Below are 20,468 nucleotides of genomic sequence, written 5' to 3'. Positions count from 1 at the left end.
AAGAAATAAAATTTTTAATTTTATTTCATTAAACAAAAAGTGAACTTTTTATTTCAATAAGAATAAAGTGTTAATTTAAATTTTAATTAAAAATTTCAAAATCTGGCTAATAGAGTGAAATTTTACTAATTTAGATTTGACCCTTTCTTGATAGGATTTTATAATTTTTTTTTTTTTATTTTATTAAAATTATTTTCTCAAGGTAAAAAAATAATTTTTCATTAATTTTTTATTTTAATTTATTATAATTTTTTTTAAATAAAATTTTTTTTTCACTACATGTAAGGAAGTAACGAGTATATTTTTGCCATTGCGCATGAGCAACACAACTGATATATTACATGACTTGCGTGTGTAGTCATTCAATTACTTTCGCTTCTTCCTGGTTCTCCGGATGGGGTGCTTTTATTTCTTTTTGTTTTCTCTTATAATTATTAAGTTTCTTGACAAAAAAAAAAAAAAAAAAATCAGAAAAAATACAAATATTATTTTTTTTATGCATAAAATTTTATTTTCTCATTTTGTGTTCTAATAATGTTTTATTTAACAATAATAAAATTTTGTCCATTCAAAAATCATTTGATATTTCAATTTATATAAAAAGTATCTTCTTATTTGAAATAATAGTTTATTAAATAAATAAAATTAATAAAATGAAATTAAATAAGTGAAAATAATTTAAAAAAATTATATAAATAGAACTAAATTAATAAATTAAAAATGGATTATTATTGAAAATTACATTATTGAATAAGAAAATAGTGATTTAAAAAATCTCTTTTATTTCTCTCTTTATTATTTTTGTTTCTGTATTCTCACTTGTATGCAAATTTTTTTCCATTACTGTTTTCATATTGTACCTACAATTTTTATTTAAATAATTTAATTTCTCTTTAATTTCTCTTATAATTATCAAGTTTCTTAACAAAAATAATAATTATTATTTTATTAAAATTTTATTCTATTACTGTTTTTTACAACGAATTTATTTAAAAAAAACAGTTTTTAAAAATCACTTCTACTTTTTCCTGTACAATTTTTTTTCTAAAGAGAATTTTCCTAATTTTTTTTTCGATTTCCAGTCATACGAAACAAACAGAAATAAATTGTAGAAAGATGACGACAAAAATATGCGGATACAATAATATGCATATACTGCTAAAATTGTCACCACAGTTCTAATTATTATCATCATAATAACAAGAGAGGGCCTTGATTAAAAAAAAAAAAAAAAAAACATTAAAAATCTATATAGCGAACACTTAGAGCCTATCTTGTTCTTCAACTATACAATAATGCGCGTGCTAGATAGCGCGTAAAATGTGAGTCGAAAAATAGAAGGCGACGAGAGTTAAGTCTCGAACGGTCTCGTATAAAACCGGAGCGTGCGCCGCGAACTTGATTTACAAGAGGCCGATTAAAACAGTCGCCGAGTCAGGCCCCCTTTTACTCGCGGAAGCTGGAGCCGCACTGACTCTTTCGATCTCAGTCAGTGGACCAGCGAAACACTAAAAAAATCACCACCTTGGGTCCCCAAACTATTTCCCAGTGTGATCATAAAAAAAAAATTAAAAAAAAAAAAATTACTAAAATTGTCATCTTAGTGCTTTTTTCATCTTCAGTTTATCTTTTCGGAAAAATCATCTCGGAATCTGGAATAATCATCTGGGAAGGTAGAAATCACTTCGGAATTTTCAATCTAAAAATCTAGGAATATTTAAACTTTGGAATATTCAAATTTCGAATCTTTAAATTTTGAAATATTCAAATTCGGAATTTTCAAATTAGGAATATTCAAATTTGGAGTCTTTAAAATTTGGAATATTCAAATTTGGAATCTTCAAATTTGGAATTTTCAAACTTTGAACTATTCAAATTTTGAACCTTCGAACTTTGAAATATTCAAATTTAGAATCTTCAAATTTAAAATATTCAAATTCGAAATGTTCAAACTTTGAAATATTCAAATTTTGAACCTTCAAACTTTTAGAATATTCTAATTTGGAACCTTAAAACTTTGGAATATTCAAATTTAGAATCTTCAAATTTGGAATATTCAAATTTAGAATTTTCAAACTTTGGAATATTCAACTACGGAATTTTCTGCCTAGGAATAATCAAAACAATTCAAGAATCTTCAGGAGTCGAAGAAATATTCAGAAATCATCCAGGAATCAACCCAGTGATCATTACAAAAAAAAATCGCTAGTGAACCGTAACTTACTTCACCTAAAGACAAACTAATTCTACAATAGTCAAAGAAATATCCCACTATATTTATACCCCCCACCACTTTAAAAACCGGAAGATCAAAGTGTAAAAAGATCTAGCCAATCAGCCAATCAAATTTCCGGGGAATTGTTTTTATTATTTTTCCTATTATTATTATTATTATTATTATTTGCCCTTGAAAAAGTATAAAAGGAGTTGAAATTTACTCAAACAAGATGCCAACCATCAGATGGATAGTAACGGGGTGTCAAAATATAACGGGGAGTGTTCGTTGTTCAAGTTTTTTGAGATACCACACACCTAATATTGGTGTGAGAAAATTTTCTGGAATTACAAATTCAAATTTTCATAATTTTAATAAATGTACAAAATACATTTGTCAGCCAATTAACAAGGTGACGAGGAACAAGAGGACAGTGGATTTTTCAATATTTTCAAAAACCAGTAAAATGCCTGCTTCAATTGATTCATTTTATCCACAGTAAGTTGTTTTATTTTTTTCTTTTTATTACATCCAGAGAAAAGATTTCTTTGTGCATTAAATCAAAGAAATTCTTAGGATCAAAGAAACATTTATTTGAATTAAATAACAATTTTTTTTGAATCAAAGATAATTTGTTTGTAACAAATAAATTTTCTTTGTATCAAAGAAAAATTTAGCAAAGAAATTGATTTCTTTGAATCAAAAAAATCTTTCTTTTGGGTGTATATAAAAATAATTTTTATTTTCTTGTATATTAATTTCACTTTAAGATAAAGCCCCGGAAATCTTTGCGTGACACACAGCTTCCGATGAATCATATATGACGAGTGTTTGGACCCTTAATTTATATTATTAAATGAATCCAAATGGATTTTAACTGGATATCAAGGGTTTTTTTTTTTTTAAAGAATTCAATTTTAAAATTGTGAATTTTTTTGCACATTTTTTTTTAATTCTTTATTATTCCAAAAGTTTTTAATTTTAATTTATTATAAATAAATTGCATTTCTAAATGCAGAAAAAAAGACAGAGAAAAAACATTTTCTTTGTATATAGTAAAAACAATGAATGAAATAAATAATGATTCACTGGAAATTATTCGTGCCTACATATTTCATATGAGGACTTTAACCATCAGATAAATCAGCTTTAATCCCGAAAAAAATTACCAAAAATTACGTCATTGAATTATAATAAATTAAAACACATTTGATAAGAAATATTTAACGTGTTTTTGAATAAGCGAAGATAAGCAAAACGTTTGCAATATGCTTTTAAACGTTGGCAAAATTTAATTTGCCTGTTTGAAAAAAAAAAAACGAAAAGAAGAAGAATCAAAACACAAATAAAATAAAATAAAAATAGTTATTATTATAATAATTTATTATTAATTAATAATAGTTTTAGAAATATAAATTTCTTTTTAAGCCAAGATTTAATTAATCGAGTGGTGTTTTCTAATTTTTGGCCTATTGGCTTTTTATTTTTACATCAGTTTACATGACGCGTTTCGACGCAGAATTCTGCGTCCTCATCAGATATCATCACGGGTTAACTGAAGGACTAAAGCGTAGTGATAATTTTTATATTAAAGTATTGTGATATTTTTGTTTTTTTTATTTTTTACAAATATTGTTAGGTTATGACTTAATAATTTTGAAAACCATTTTTAATGTTTTTTAATTTAAAATTTCTGCTTAAAATTAAAGAATCTTAAAACTAAAAATTAAAAATAAAAATCATTTTCGAAACAGTTTGTTTCGAAAACACGTATAAATTAATATAATTATTATTAATTATTCATAAATTATAATAATAATAATAATAATTTTTTAAAAATGATTATTAGTATTAGTCTAAATTTTGCTATTTTTCTAGAGTTACGAGTCTTTTGACGACACATGCAGCAAAAAGTCCGTTAACAAAAAATGATTATTACGATCAAATAGGAGGTGTACCAATAATAAGCCATTTTAATACTCCACTATCACCGAAAGTAAGATCCTATATTGAGGAATGTGTAAAATTGTGTCAACCGGATGATGTTTATATATGTGATGGAAGTGAAGCTGAAAATAATCATTTGATTAATCTCCTAGTTAAAAAAGGGACAATTGAATCCTTGCCAAAATATTTCAACTGGTTCGTATTCTTATATCTTTTTTGTTTTTAATTTTAAACCGTACATAACTATTCCATATAAAAATATTTATAATATGTAATACTGTAACGTAAAGAAAAAAAACCATATAAATATTTTTTAAAAATTTCCATAAAAAAAATTGACAAATTATAAAAAAATTTATAAAAACTATTCATTGCTTATAAACTGTAATATAATATTAAATCCTAAAATTATTATAATTATTCATTAGTTTTTAATCAATAAATTTAGTATTTTTAGTGATAAATAATAATATTTTTATTTATATTAAATATTTCTGTTAAATATTTTTAATAAATACTTGTATTAAATATTTATAATAAACATTTTTATATTAAATATTGATAATAAATATTTGTATTAAACATTTATAATAAATATTTATAATAAATATTTGTATTAAATATTTACAGTAAATATTTATTTGAAATATTAATATTATGTATATATTTGTATTAAATATTTATATTAAAATATTTGTATTGAATATTTATCAAAAAGTAATTTTAATTTTGAAAAATAACGATTGAAAATTCATTTCACTCAAAATTTATAATAATTACTATCTAGTCAATTGAAAGTGAAACTGAATAGTACGTATTACATCAAGTTTCACTCACTAGTTAATTTAACTTTCTTCTTTAGCCTAGATTTAAAAGTGCTCTTATTTTTTCAAATTTAAGTGTATTTTAAGAAAATTATACAAATTTTCGAAAAATAATTACAAAGTAGAAGCATTTGGAAAAAAAATAAAAAAAAAAAAAAATTTGGTACACTTTCACTGATGAATTCAAAGAAAAAGAAGAAGAAATGACGCTTGCATCAGTAAATATATGTTGACCGTGACTTTATAAGACTTTACAGTTATCGCGAAATATCAGCTGAAGGCGTTTTCAACGTCATACGTCACAGTTGGTCTTTGTACTCCTTTCGAAAATATTCCATACCTATTTATTGCATCTTTATTTAAAGATTATTAAAATTTGTTTCCTTAATTAAAAAAAAAATCAAGTCATTTTTCACTTATGAAATTGTATTTTTTTGAAATTAAATTTGTTTTTATTCTTTCATAACAAATTATTTCTAGCAAAAAAAAATTAAAAAATTACGAAAACAAATATATCAGTAATTTCGATCGGTATTTGATAATGAAATACGTCAAAGATGATAGTACTATTAACCCCCTGGTTTTTTTTTTGCTGAATCGAATATGATTAAGAGCATTTGAACCTTCGTGACGTCACAAATCATGGCGCATGACACGCAAACTTCTCAGGTATGTGAAAAGCACAATTTTGAATATTTTTTAAAAAAACCTTTTGGAAAATGTTCAGAATAACATAGACTCTGTCTGTTATGTGCGGAAAATTCAAAATTTTGCGTTTAAAACGTTTTTTAAACAATGTTAAAGTCACAAATCATGGCGCATGACACGCAAACTTCTCAGGTATGTGAAAAACACAATTTTGAATATTTTTTAAAAAAACATTTTGGGAAATATTCAGAATAACACAGACTCTGTCTGTTATGTGCGAAAAATTCAAAATTTTGCGTTTAAAACGTTTTTTAAACAATGCCTACATATAAGCAATTCGTGTATTTTTCCTTACTTGTGACAACCAGCTTAAACATTGGTTAAAAAACGTTTTATACGCAAAATTTTGAATTTTTCGCACATAACAGACATAGTCAATGTTTCTCTGAACATTTTCCAAAAGGTTTTTTTAAAAAATATTCAAAATTGTGTTTTTCACATACCTGAGAAGTTTGCGTGTCATGCGCCATGATGTGTGACGTCACGAAGGTTCAAATGCTCTTAAAACAATAAAAATTCCAATTAAAAAAATAAAATAAAAAAAAATAATAAAATAGAATAAATAGATATAAAATAAAAAATATAAATAAAATAATTATAAAAATAAATAAAAAATTTTTGTATACAGCTGGTTAGCAAGAACCAATCCAGCTGATGTTGCGCGAGTCGAGAGTCGTACCTTCATTTGTACAAATTCAAAAAATGAGACCATTCCCACGCCAAGGAATGGAATCAAGGGAACACTGGGAAATTGGATCTCACCAAACGAAATGGATGATGCTGTAATGGATCGCTTTCCAGGATGTATGAAAGGTAAATAAACAAAATTGAAATGATATTAAATATAAAGATCAAATTTCATAATTGTGAGCAAATTCCTTTATAAATATAACCAATTTTTCTTTTGAATTATATCAGCAAAATGTTTCGAAATTAATATTATTGATGATTACATTTCTTTTTTTTGTAATAAGATGTATTCTATACGAACGCGCTGATATTGTTACAGGAAAAATATAAATGACCGAAGAATAAAGATAATTATATATATCCTTACCCGCTTAGTAAACAAAATCATTGCAAATTCAATATAATGATAATGAATCTTATGCTTGTATATGAATATCCCCTCATATTTTTTTCGTTTCAATTTTTTCCTAATGTCAATAACCGTGGAGAGTTCTTTATTTTTCAATTATAAAAATGCCTTATATTAATAATAATAATAAAAATAATTATAATAATTCGAATTTGGAACCTTCAAACTTTGGAGTATTAAAATTTGGAAATATTCAAATTTGAAATTTTCAAACTTTGGAATATTCAAATTTAGAACCTTCAAATTTTGGAATATTCTAAATTATGAATATTTAAATTCAAAATCTTCAAATTTTGAATATTCAAATTTGGAATTTTCAAATTAGGAATACCTATTCAAATTTGCAATTTTCAAATTAGGAATATTCAAGTTTGGAATATTCAAATTTGGAATTTTCAAATTAGGAATACCTATTCAAATTTGCAATTTTCAAATTAGGAATATTCAAGTTTGGAATATTCAAACTTGGAATATTCAAATTTGGAGTTTTCAAACTTTGGAATATTCGAAATTGGAATTTTAAAAATTCGGAATATTTAAATTATAGTAATAATCATTATTATTATCATTATTATCATTATTTTTCTTATTATTTTTATTTAATAATTATTTTACTAAATAGTTACTTTTATTATTATTATTATTATAACAATAATAATAATAATTAAGTTTAATCAATTTTTAAAAAATTGTGTTTTTTCAAATAAATAATGAATTGAGTTATAATATTTAATTTTGTTTTCTTTCTTTTGAATCAAGGACGCACGATGTACGTGATACCATTTAGCATGGGACCAGTTGGTTCGCCGCTATCGAAAATTGGCATCGAAATAACCGACTCGGCCTACGTTGTATGCTCCATGAGAATAATGACACGGATGGGTTCCCAAGTTTTAGACTTTCTTGGCAAGGGGGATTTTGTAAAGTGTCTTCATTCAGTTGGAATGCCAAAATTAGAATCCAAGGTCAAGGTGAATCTCTCGTGGCCCTGCGATCCTGAGAGGACAATTATTCTTCATAAACCGGCGAAAAATGAAATTGTCTCCTATGGAAGTGGATACGGTGGTAATTCATTATTGGGGAAAAAATGTTTTGCACTTAGAATTGGTTCCACTATTGCCAGGGATGAGGGTTGGCTTGCTGAACATATGCTGGTAAATTGATGCAAATTTGAAAAAAAATTTTTTATTTATTAATTTAAAAAATTATAAAAATAAATTATAAATTTATAAAATCATAAAAATAAATAATAAATTTAATAAATTATAAATTTGAGAATTATTTTTCAAAATTTTTAAACTTTTTTTAAATTGTTTTAGATTCTTGGAATAACAAATCCAAAGGGCAAAAAACGATATATTGCCGCTGCATTTCCAAGTGCATGTGGTAAGACAAATTTAGCAATGATGCAACCAACACTACCTGGTTATAAAATCGAGTGCGTTGGTGATGATATTGCCTGGATGAGATTTGACAAAAAAGGAGTACTTCGGGCAATTAATCCTGAAAATGGATTTTTTGGAGTTGCACCAGGTACAAGTATGGCTACCAATCCAAATGCAATGAAGACAATTTTTCAAAATACAATATTTACGAATGTTGCCAAGACAAGTGAAGGTGGAGTTTTTTGGGAGGGAATGGAAAAAGAAATATCAAATGATGTAGAGGTATTTAGAAAATTTTTTTACATTACAATAATAGAGAAAATAGAAAAATTTATTTCTAGACTGAAAAAAAATTATTTGATTTAAATAATTGTATTTTCTTAAAACCATATAATTTTTATTATATTCAATAATAATTAAATTAACTAATTATTATGAATTAAATAAATTGTATTCAAATTAATAATTTCTGTATTTGAATCAAATACAATTTATTTGATAATAATAATTAAATAATTATTATTCGAATAACTATTATTTGAATAATAATTATTTAATTATTATTATCAAATAAATAACTTTTTGTATTTAAATAATTAGTATTTAATTATTATTATCAATTAAATAATAATTATTTAATACAAATAAATTTTTATTTGATAATTGTTAAGTAACTGATTATTTAAATTAAATAAATTCTTTATCTTATGAAAATAAAAAAGAAAATAAAATTGAAAATTTTTAAAATTGATTCCAGATTACAGATTGGCACAACAATGAATGGAATTTCGATGTCAATTCACCGGCAGCACATCCAAATTCAAGATTTTGCTCGCCAGCTAATCAGTGTCCAATAATCGATCCCAATTGGGAGGATCCAGAAGGTGTTCCTATTGATGCTATTCTTTTCGGAGGACGTAGACCAGAAGGTGTTCCACTCGTTTACGAAGCACGTAATTGGGAACATGGCGTTTTTATTGGAGCTACAATGAGATCAGAAGCTACCGCAGCTGCTGAATTCAAGGTAATTAATTAATTCAATTCAAAAAAATTAATTATTTAATTAATTCATTAATAATATTAATTATATTATAAATTATTAAATATAATTATATAATTGGTACTGAGCATCTCGAACCCTGCGGATGCAGGGAGAGTAAATAAATGTATTATATACCTAATTAATTATAATTATATAATTATATTATTATAATTTAATTAATATTTAATTAATTATTGAATCATAATGATGATAATTATTTAATCATACCTCAAATTAATTCAAAGAAGAATCAGCAAATAATATTTTGTCTTTTCTTTCACAATATTATTTTAGGGCAAAGTTATAATGAACGATCCATTTGCAATGAGGCCATTTTTTGGCTATAATTTTGGTCACTATCTCAAGCATTGGCTGAGTATGGAAAATGTGGAGAATGCAAAATTACCAAAAATCTTTCACGTCAATTGGTTTAGAAAAGATGCAAATGGAAAATTCCTTTGGCCTGGTTTTGGTGAAAATTCACGTGTACTTGATTGGATTTTAAGAAGGGTTGAGGGAGAAGATATTGCGAGAGATTCAATGATTGGTCTAATTCCAAAATTAAATTCAATTAATTTAGATGGTATTAAAGAGAATGTCGATATGGATGAATTATTTAGGTTACCAAAAGATTTTTGGCAAAAGGAGGCTGTTAATTTGAAAGAATATCTTGATTCACAAGTTGGTGATGATCTTCCAAAACAAATTATAACACAATTGGATACGCTCAAAAAAAATGTTGATAAACTTTAAAATTCTATATAAATTTCTCCTTTATTTGTATAATTTCAAAAAAAAAGTGTATCAGTTTTCTTTGAGAGCTTTAAAATAAAATAAAATAAAAAAAAAATTACTTTCAAAATTAAGGAAACTTGATTCACTTTTTTTTAAAAAAATAGATATTTAATTGTTATTGAAAAAAAAAATTGTGATGTATATAAAATACATATACACGATGTTTGTATGACGTCCTGCAAATGTGTACATAGTATTATATAAAATATAATGTATTTTTGTAAATTGTACATTCCAGCTAAATTAAAATGCATTCCATGTTCGTGTCACACATCAGATGTGTGGCGATTTCTCATTTTTACTTTGGAAGTAATGTGTAAAAAGAAGAAGAAAAAAAAAGTATACACACATTAAGTAATTACGTTCACTAATAGTCATTGTCACGCTTCTATAGAAAAAAAAAAAAAAAAAAAAAATGACAAATAAAAATATGATATAAATTTTATCAAACTGATTTCATAAGATTTGTTTCTTTTGTTTTCTATAAACAAATATGACACTCAAAAGTTTCGTCACCACTTTTTTTTTATTTCTTATTAAAATTATATTAAAAATTTTCTATTAATAAATAAATAATTTAATTTCATTATTTCAATTATTTTATTTATTATTATTATTATTATTATTATTATAATTATTGTTAAGATGGTAAATCTAAATTCAAAAACAAAATTACTATCATCATTATTATTATTATTATTATTATTTATTTATTTATTTATTTATTTATTTACACAGCAATAATATTAATAATAATAAAAGTAATAACAAATTATTATTATTATTACTATATATATGGTAAATAAATTAAATTATAATAACTGTTTTATCTTTTATTTATTTAATAATAAATAAATTCAAAATTGTTATTATCTATTATTTAATTTAATTTTTTTATAACTTATTTATATGTATATTAAATAAAAAAAAAAATTATGTAGGTACTCTCAATGGAGAGATCTGTCTGTCCATGAACGACTCAATCTACTTGTAAGTATAAAATTAGAAATTGTCGATAACATATCTATCGGTAACGTAGAATTTTCATTCAAAAAAAAATCTATTTCTCGTAATTAAAATTTTCTTACTACTATATTAATAATTCATTAATTTGAAAAACATTTTTTCTTTATAAATATTTTTTCTATTATTTATAAATAATATTTTTCCTTTTTACCTAAAACGGGCATATTACCTGGCGATTTATTTCAAAACATTTTTCAACGCATTTCACCTAGATGGCATGCCATTCTTTATCTATAGCAGAAATATTTAATATTTATTTCAAAAAAATAGATTTTTTCTATGTCCTAATGTTAAATTAATTTTTAAATAATATCTAATTTATAACTTATTAATTTAATTATGTTTTAATTTATTATAGTAAAATTTTCATTATTATTATTTAATAATTTTTAATAATTTTTAGCTACCTGTATTTAGCACTTATGTACGAAAGAGTTTTCTTAATAAACCTGTATGAGTTTTGAAATAAATATAAAAAAATAAAATTCTAGTAAATGGGAAATTTTTGGGACTAGAATAAATTTACAAAAATTTTATTATTAAAATTATTAAATAATACAAACAATAACTTTAATTATTGAACTTATTATTATGGTTATTATTGTTATTTTTATTACTTTTATTATTTTTATTATTAATATTATTCATATTATTATTTCCACTTATTTTTGCAAAAATTTTCAAAATCGGTAATAATCGTTTAAATGCAATTAAACATTTTATAAAAATAAATTTAAAAAATTCCAAATTTCTCCATTTACTTTGAAGATATAGGTATTAGATATATTTTTTGATACAAATTAGTTTAAATTAAATGATGATACCAAAATCGATAAGCCTAGAATTTATATTTGAATGAATAAATAAAATAAGTGAACACGTGTTTTGTTTCACGTGTGTCTTTAACCTTTTTTTGCATGCATTTATATCGAATGAAGAAGAAGAAGAATAAATAAGAGAAAAAAAGAAGAAGTATAAGAAGAAGAAGAAGTCTTTACAATATTGCATCGGGAAGTGTTTTAACATTCAAAGGAGTTGCTTCAGCGCAAAGTTTTATGCCAGCCAAAGCCAACAGTATGGACTTCCATGTGATCGGTATTTACGATTCAAGAGAAATTCTCCTTTGCCACAGCGGACAAGGATTGTCCCTCCATTTGTACAACTCTGTATGTCAATCCGTTATAATTTCTCCGCTAATAGAATCCAAGATTTCGCAGTGAATCGTGCAAAGACTTTCAATTCCCGCTCTTCTCGTCTCACCTTATCCGCAACTTTTACATTTTGCATCAGTCAAACATATTTCTATACGCATATACATGAAAATTAATCTTCATATATATTTCAATCAGTTTTGTCATTTTTTTTTTTCTACAAAAATCAAACTTATTTGGGTCGCATGAATAAGTTTACAAAAATCAATTGCTAGCATTTTCATTTCATGGAATTTCATTTAGCCCAATTTTATTTGTTCGAATTATTTTTTTTGCACAATTTTCATTCAATCGAATTTTATGTGATTCAAATTTTTTAATAACAAAAATTCAAATATACCGAATTTTAATTTGACCATGAAACTGAAGTCCGCAACGTTTTAATAAACGAAAACGAAAAAATAATTAGATAATATGTATTACTTTGGCATAAAATTAAAGTTATTCAGAGGTAATTGGCTTCTATAAAAAGATTAATTTCTTAAAAGTTTGTGCAAATCAAAATTAATAATAAAATAATTTGAAAAAATCATTCTATTTTAATTTTTCGTTTTTAAAAACGTTGCGAACTTCAGGTTCATATTTGACCAAAATTTTATTTGTACGAATTTTTAAAATGCCGAATTTTTATTTTTTCGAATTTAAAATTGGCTGAACAAAAAATTGACGGAATTTTAATTTACCAAAATTCTCATTCAAACGAATTTTATCTTATTCGAATTTTTAAGACGCCGAATTTTTATTTGTCCGAAATTACAATTGGCCGAACAAAAACTTGATAGAATTTAAATTTAACAGAATTCTCATTCAATCGAATTTATATCTGATTCGAATTTTAAAAATGACCGAAATTTCAGTTCACTGAATTTTTTTCCCATGAATTTTTACTTAACACAATTTTTTGCTACCGAATTTTTGTTTGGAAGATTTTTTATTTTATAGTAATTTAATTTACATGACTTTTTATTTATTTATTTCCACATAAATTTAAAAAATTTTAATTATCATTCAATCGAATTTTATCTGATTCGAATTTTTAAGTGACCGAAATTCCAATTCACCGGATTTTAATTTGTCCAAATTTTCATTTGTCCGTAATTACAATTGGCCGAACAAAAAAATTGACAGAAAGATTTCAGCGCAATTTTTAAAATTGACCAATCACGATTTTCTTAATAATTTCTAATTAGTCAATTTTAAAAATTTCGCTGAAATCTTTCTGTCGATTTTTTGTTAGGACATTTGCAATTTCGTACGAATAAAACTTCGGCGTCTTAAAAATTCTATCAATTAAAAATTCGTAATACAAATTAAAATTCGGTGAATTGGAATTTCTGTTAAAATAAAATTTGCTTAAATTAAAATTCTTTTAATTAAAAAGTCATTTAAAGAAAATGTTACAGTAAAATAAAAGTCCTGCCAAACAAAAATTCGGTAGCTAAAAATTTTGTTATGTAAAAATTCGTATAAAATGAAAATTTTTTAAATTTTAATTCAAACATTAAAAATTCAAAAATGATTATTTCTAATAATAAATAAAAATTCTAATTGTTTTATGGAAAACGCATGCTATGTGAATTTTCGATTAAATAAAAATTCTGTCAAAATAATAATTCAAATGAATAAAATTCGGTTCAATGAAATAAATTATACATCTAATGAAATTCTATTAAATGAAAATTCGAAAATTTGATTTTCAGAACTTATTCTACGGCCCATTTATTTATATATATATATATATATATATATATATTTTTGCCTCCTTGCGGAAAAATTCATTTAGTTCAAGTTTTAATGAACTTTTATTCATGAATGTGAAATTTAAATTAATTTCTCAAGAAATAAAAAAAAATTCTCTTCTCTACGGTTTCATTTCGCATTTATTGTAAGAAGAGAGCATTGGCATGTTGGAAATTGAGTTCATTTTGCGTCTTCAATTACGCCGAATCGACTCGAAATCATTTCTGGCGAGGTCGCGCGCTTTTCAAGCAATCCGCGTACATCTTTTATGGTGCAAGAGAAGCGATTTGCGAATGTGTAATCATTCTTTTTCACAGATTATGCAGTCAATTAGTTTCTTAAATTTATATATATACACATATATATTGCAAAAACGACAGATAATTTTCTTTTTTCATATAAATCACAAAATTCAATATACTCAAAATTTCTTTTCATCAAGCTTTTAATAATTTTTTTAAAAATATTTTTTACATATATATTTTTATATTTTCTGTACTATTGTTATCCCAGTTTCCGTCCATATCTCATGTAATAATTTAAATTATTTTTCAACAATATTTTATTCTTTTTTGCATGCAATGGACTTATTAGTTGAAGTAAACAAATAAAAGAAAATTATTTTTTTTATAAATGTTATCTTCAAAATTAAAGTGGACGGAAACTGGGGGACAACCACGGTATATTTTTGTATATTTTTGTATATAAAATATTTTATTAACTATAAGCAAAATAATAAATATTATCTCAAAGATTATAATGATCATCATCATCCTGTTTCTATATGATTTGAAATCCAAATTTGGAATGCGTGATTTTTTATGCGAATTTTTATTTTGTCAATTATGGCGCGTCAATATTCTTGATATGGAAAGTTAAAACCTTCATTATATTGTGCTTGGGATGTGTATTGGTTATTATCAGCGAATCCGTTCTCCTTATTGGTGCGAATCAATAAGTCACGTCCATATTAGCCAACTTTAACTTTGTCTGTGTTCATCTTCAAAAGGTTCCCATATTTGGGACTCTGCCACCCACGGGCGATGCCAGTCGCATTCAAAACAATATATACTTTGAGATCTTGAATTCAGGAGAGAATCCTCACCATTTCGCCAAATATATCGCTTCTCGGTATTTTTTTTCTTTCTTTTCTTTTTATTATCAATCTTCACATTCTTGAATAATTTTTTTACTGTTACATATAGTACCCATCATTTTTCTTCTTTAAAAAAGAAATTATTTTCATATGCGGAAAAATTGATAAATTAAATTTCAAAGTGGAAAAATTTTTTTGTATATTTAAAGTTTTTTAAAAATATTTTTCTTCTACACCCAGAGAAATATTTACACTCGAAAAAAAATTTATTTGAAATAACCAAATTTTAGTTAAATCAACCAAATAAATGCATTGCTATACACTGAAGAAAAAATTTATTTGATATCTGCTTACATCGAATATTTGTCCTGGTCTTTTGAAATCCGATATACGTGGGTAGATGTAAAAAAATAAATGGTAGATGGTTAAAAAATTATCAGGATGGTAAAAAATTAAAAAAAAATATATAAAAAATTACCGACCTAGAAATTTACCTTACCGACTGATGGTAAAGAAATATTTCTCGAAAATGCTAATATAAAAAATTACCGACATAGAAACCTACTTTACTGACAGATGGTAAAACGGTTTTTTGAAAAATTAAAATATAAAAAATTACCGACACAGAAATCTACCTTGATAACTGATGGTAAAACAGTTTTTTGAAAAATGAAAGTATAAAACATTACCGACATAAAAATTTACCTTGCCGACTGATGGTAAAACAGTTCTTTGAAAAATGAAAACATAAAAGTTACCAACATAGTAATCTACCTTACCGACTGATTGTAATTACCAACTGATAGTAAAACAGTTTTGAAAAAGTAAGGTAAGGTAGATTTCTATGTCGGTAACTTTTATATTTTCATTTTTCAAAGAACTGTTTTACCATCAATCGGCAAGGTAAGTTTATATTTTGGTAATAAGGAATTATTAATAAAAAATAAATTTTTTCTCATGTGTTTTCTTACTTGAACTGTGCGCTTCGTAAATTTTGATAATTTTGTTGTGTAATGGTAATTTAAGTTTTAAAAAACATTTATTTGTTAAGGAAAATTCTTGTAAAGATGATGATGACTTCTTAAGTGAAATAAGTAGTTTTTCTTCATTGCGGAAGTTAAGAGTCTCTCGCACTTAAGTACATCCATCCCTCAATCGACTCTCGCTCGCAAAACACGTAGGAGAAATGTCCTAGTACACGTACTACACCTATGGGTATTATTTGTGTGGATACACCAACACTAATATATGTATAATGTAAAAAAAACAATCAACGACATCGAGGGCCTTAGTTCTCTCAGTACATAACAGTTTTGAAACAGTTTCAGAAAATAAATGACTTATCATCACTATTGTCACTTTGACATAAATAAAAAAAGTCATGGAAAATAATAAACAAAATATAATACAAATATAATACTATAATAAAATATAATAATATAATATAATTGAAATAAATAAAAATATAATTAAAAAAAAAAATTATTGTATTAATATTATTATATTATATGTAAAACAATTATAATAAAATGTAGGAATAACAATATATAAATTCCCTCCATTAAAAATTTGAACTAATTAGTTTTTGAAAAATAGTCATATAGTAATTAACAATAATAATTATAAATGATCATTTTAACTAATAAAGAACTGAATTGTTATACACTGAAGAACAGTAATTAATTGATTGATAATAATTATTTGAATGATATATATATATATATTTAAAAAAAAATAGAATTATTCCAAGAAGTTATTTTATATATATATATATATATATATATATACCCGTGTGGAAAAGTGATGTGGGCCCCCAGCGGGGGCCCTTATGGATCGCCCTCATGCCATGAGGGCCGCATATGGATGATCCATAGGGGCCCCTCATGGAAACGACATGCTCATCGATGAGGGCGCCCGCATGGGCGATCCATGAGGGTGCCCCTACGGGCGCCCTTATGGGCCCTCACGTTTGCCCTCATCTTGCCCTCAAGTTTGCCATAATGTTTTTTAATCAATAATATTAATAATAAAAGTTAATTAATAATAAATAAGCTTAAGTTATGAATAAATAACATATTTATTTAATAATTATTCAATTTTAAATTAAATTCTTACTCAAATTGAATTTATTAATTAACGTTCTAATTAATTAACTGTCGGATATAATTAAAAGTAATAATAAATTAATTAATTAAAAAATTAAAAAATATTTAATTTATGCATACTATTAACGGATATTTTCATTTTTCAATTAATTCATACATAGAATTAATGATTAAACGCAAACCTGAGAAATAAATAAATCTAACGCATGGGGGGAATCGAACCTACGACCTACGGACTATGAGTCTAACGCTTTACCAACTACGCTACGTACGCTACTTCAAAACGAATGCTAACTTCTTGATGCTATTTAAACTTCAAAAATACCTAACAAAGAAAAGTGCTTAACATCATTTAGTTAAAGTTAAGATATTAAATTATATTTTCCAATCAAATGCAATTTATAAAATATAATTTAATTATATGCTTTATGATTATTATCATGAATCATCTCAGGCGAATTTTCAAAAAAGTGTAAATATATTTTTATTAAAAACGCGTTTTTCGTTGTTTTAAATCATTGGAAACATTCATTTTTTGTTGATAAAAAAATATTTGATTTTTGGACTTAGAAAATTTTGCTAATCGATCATGAGGGCGATCCATGCGGGCCCCTACGGTGGCCCTCATCTATTTTGCCATAAGTGTGAGTGTTATTTTCAAAAAAGTGTAAATATATTTTTATTAAAAACGCGTTTTTCGTGGTTCTGAATCATTATAAACATTAATTTTTTGGTGATAAAAAAATATTTGATTTTTGGACTTAGAAAATTTTGCTAATCGATCATGAGGGCGATCCATGCGGGGCCCCTACGGTGCCCCTCATGGATTCGCCATAAGTGTGAGTGTTATTTTCAAAAAAAGTGAAAATATATTTTAATTAAAAACGCGTTTTTCATTGTTGTGAATCATTATAAACATTAATTTTTTGGTGATAAAAAAATATTTGATTTTTGGACTTAGAAAACTTTGCTAATCGATCATGAGGGCGATCCATGCGGGGCCCCTACGGTGCCCCTCATGGATTCGCCATATGGATCAGCCCTCATGGGCCCCCGCCGGGGGCCCCGAACTCTTGAGGGCAAGATCGTGGCTTTTTCCACACGGGTATATATATATATATATATATATATATGCTTTAAGACGTCATCAGAAGCAAAAAGTGTTATTATTCACCACTAAAATTTGACCGTATTATAGTGACAATTATGGATAATAATATATAATCAATAATAATAAAAATATAATACTGACAGCAATAAAAAGAATTCAAATAAATTAAAAAAAAATGGAAGCAAATTGGTTAATATAAAGCTAAAATCATATTATACTAGACAATATTTTTCGTAATATTGAAGATAACTCATTAATTTTGAGGAACGACGACGATGACAATCATCGAAATGGAAAGGATTCCGTTCGAGTTGAACAATAATTCGCCTATAAGGGGCGTGAGGAGAAAGTCAGGACCGTCGATATATACATATATATATATATGTACAATAAAATACGCATGTAATCAGAAAAAAAGAAAGCTTTTGATACATTTAGAATTGATATCTTCATCCCATATTGTAATTAAGTCAATTACTTTATATAAAAGTCACATTAAGTAACAAAATAACCTATCTTTATCATTTTTATAAGTTTGTGTTTCTCTTGCACTCAGATTCGAATACTTCAAAATATTTTTCATTATTTTTAAATTAATTAAATTATTTTCTAAGTTAATTATTTTCTTTATTTTCTATTTTATTTTTCTATTTAATTGTTTTTTATTTTTTTTTTATTTAATTGTTTTTTTTAATTTCTATTTTATTTCCATGACTTTTTTTATTAGGGTAATTTTGTAAGAAGATCATGAATATTTGCGATCAGAATTGCACTCGTATAAATGAGAAAAGTAATTCTGATTGAAAATGTTCAGAGATTACCATTAAATGATAAGAATGAGAAAATTGAATCTATTTAAGATAGTCAATTAATTCTTTCCTTTTTTTGGTTTATTCTGTAAGTTTTAAAAACTAATAATATTAATGATTGAAAATAAAAGAAATATTTATTTAAAAAAAAAAGAAAATTTAAGTGCCTCGACCATATGCGCCTAAAAAATTCTATATAATTATCGAGGGTCCAAAAAAAGCAGCATCTTTTTCCTTAAACTGTCAATCTTATATTACTAACACCTGTCTTTTGAAAAATACTCGTAATATTTTTTATTACGAATCAAATTTTTTATTATAAAAAAATTAATTACGAAATTTCCTACATTTTCTATTTCAATTTTAAAATAATTCATAATTTTTTATTACAAAAATTAATAAATTTCGAAATTTTTCTAATTTTTATCTAACATATAGTTCAATTTTAAATTCGTAATTCGTTCAAAATGAGGGTTTCGCTTTGAATTAAAATTATGGTATTTAAATTCAAATGATCTTGATTTCGCGCATAATTTTTGTCAATAGCTTTCAGATTTGGGTGTATTTAAAATACTTTTGTCAAAGAGTCGAAAAAAGCATATATAGGCGCAGAAATAACGTGCAAGGAATTACAATCCAGAGAATGACTTGATTACATCGACTAACGGGCATATATAATAAAAAGAAACTGGGGCTGTATTAAGAAACTTCCGTGAAATTTTGCTTCCTCATAGAAAGGGTCATCATTTTTTTTTTTTTATAATAATGATCGAAAAACAAAATTATATCCTAATCAAATCGTCATTCTAATCCATAAAAATAAAAATAATAAAAATAAAATAAAATTTTAAATAAAAAAAATAGATATACAATAAAAAAAAATTTACCCTTAAAAATAAATTAATGTAAGAAAATTATGTTTGTTGAATTAATTTTACATCCGTCATTTATAATATATTGTTGATTAATTTTTACGAGGTCTTTAAACGGAAAACAGGTGTTAAAAATTTTTTTAATAAATTTATTATTTAAGGACAACATGTTTCGACAGGTCCTCTTCAGGTCCAATTGCTTTTTTTATAATAAAAATTAAAAATTGACAAAAAGAAGATAAATAACATTATTTTCCTGTAATGAAAATGTTTTTTAGAATCGATGAACAAGAAGCTTTAATTAGATATTTAAATTTTAAAAAAAGTTACCTCATAAGGAGGAAATGTTGTATTTTAAATGATTACATTTTAAATATTTATTTAAACAAAAAGTGAAGAACACGTGATTTCAGTTCAAAAAACCAATTAGTTTAGGTTAAATTGAATAATTAGGTTCGGTTAGGTTAAATAATTAGGTTAGGG

The 20,468-nt window shown here is 24.8% G+C and overlaps 1 protein-coding gene across 1 annotated transcript; it reads left to right on the top strand.

The window, feature by feature from the left end:
* Positions 1 to 1,379: 1,379 nt before the first annotated feature.
* LOC127284620 (phosphoenolpyruvate carboxykinase [GTP]-like) lies at positions 1,380 to 10,469 on the top strand. The gene is made up of 8 exons (XM_051310156.1): positions 1,380 to 1,673; positions 2,112 to 2,713; positions 4,094 to 4,357; positions 6,323 to 6,507; positions 7,553 to 7,947; positions 8,113 to 8,460; positions 8,936 to 9,202; positions 9,515 to 10,469. Exons 2-8 carry the CDS (start codon positions 2,448 to 2,450, stop codon positions 9,971 to 9,973), a joined length of 2,184 nt encoding a protein of 727 aa, XP_051166113.1. The 5' UTR covers positions 1,380 to 1,673; positions 2,112 to 2,447; the 3' UTR covers positions 9,974 to 10,469.
* The last annotated feature ends 9,999 nt before the right edge of the window (positions 10,470 to 20,468 follow it).

Source organism: Leptopilina boulardi, unplaced genomic scaffold (genome assembly GCF_019393585.1).
Source record: "Leptopilina boulardi isolate dan_hultmark-lab unplaced genomic scaffold, ZJU_Lbou_2.1 LbouV2_325, whole genome shotgun sequence".
In the NCBI taxonomy this organism is placed as follows: Eukaryota; Metazoa; Arthropoda; class Insecta; order Hymenoptera; family Figitidae; genus Leptopilina; species Leptopilina boulardi.
Note: the sequence above shows the minus strand (reverse complement) of the source record. Positions and strands in the feature narration are given on the sequence as shown.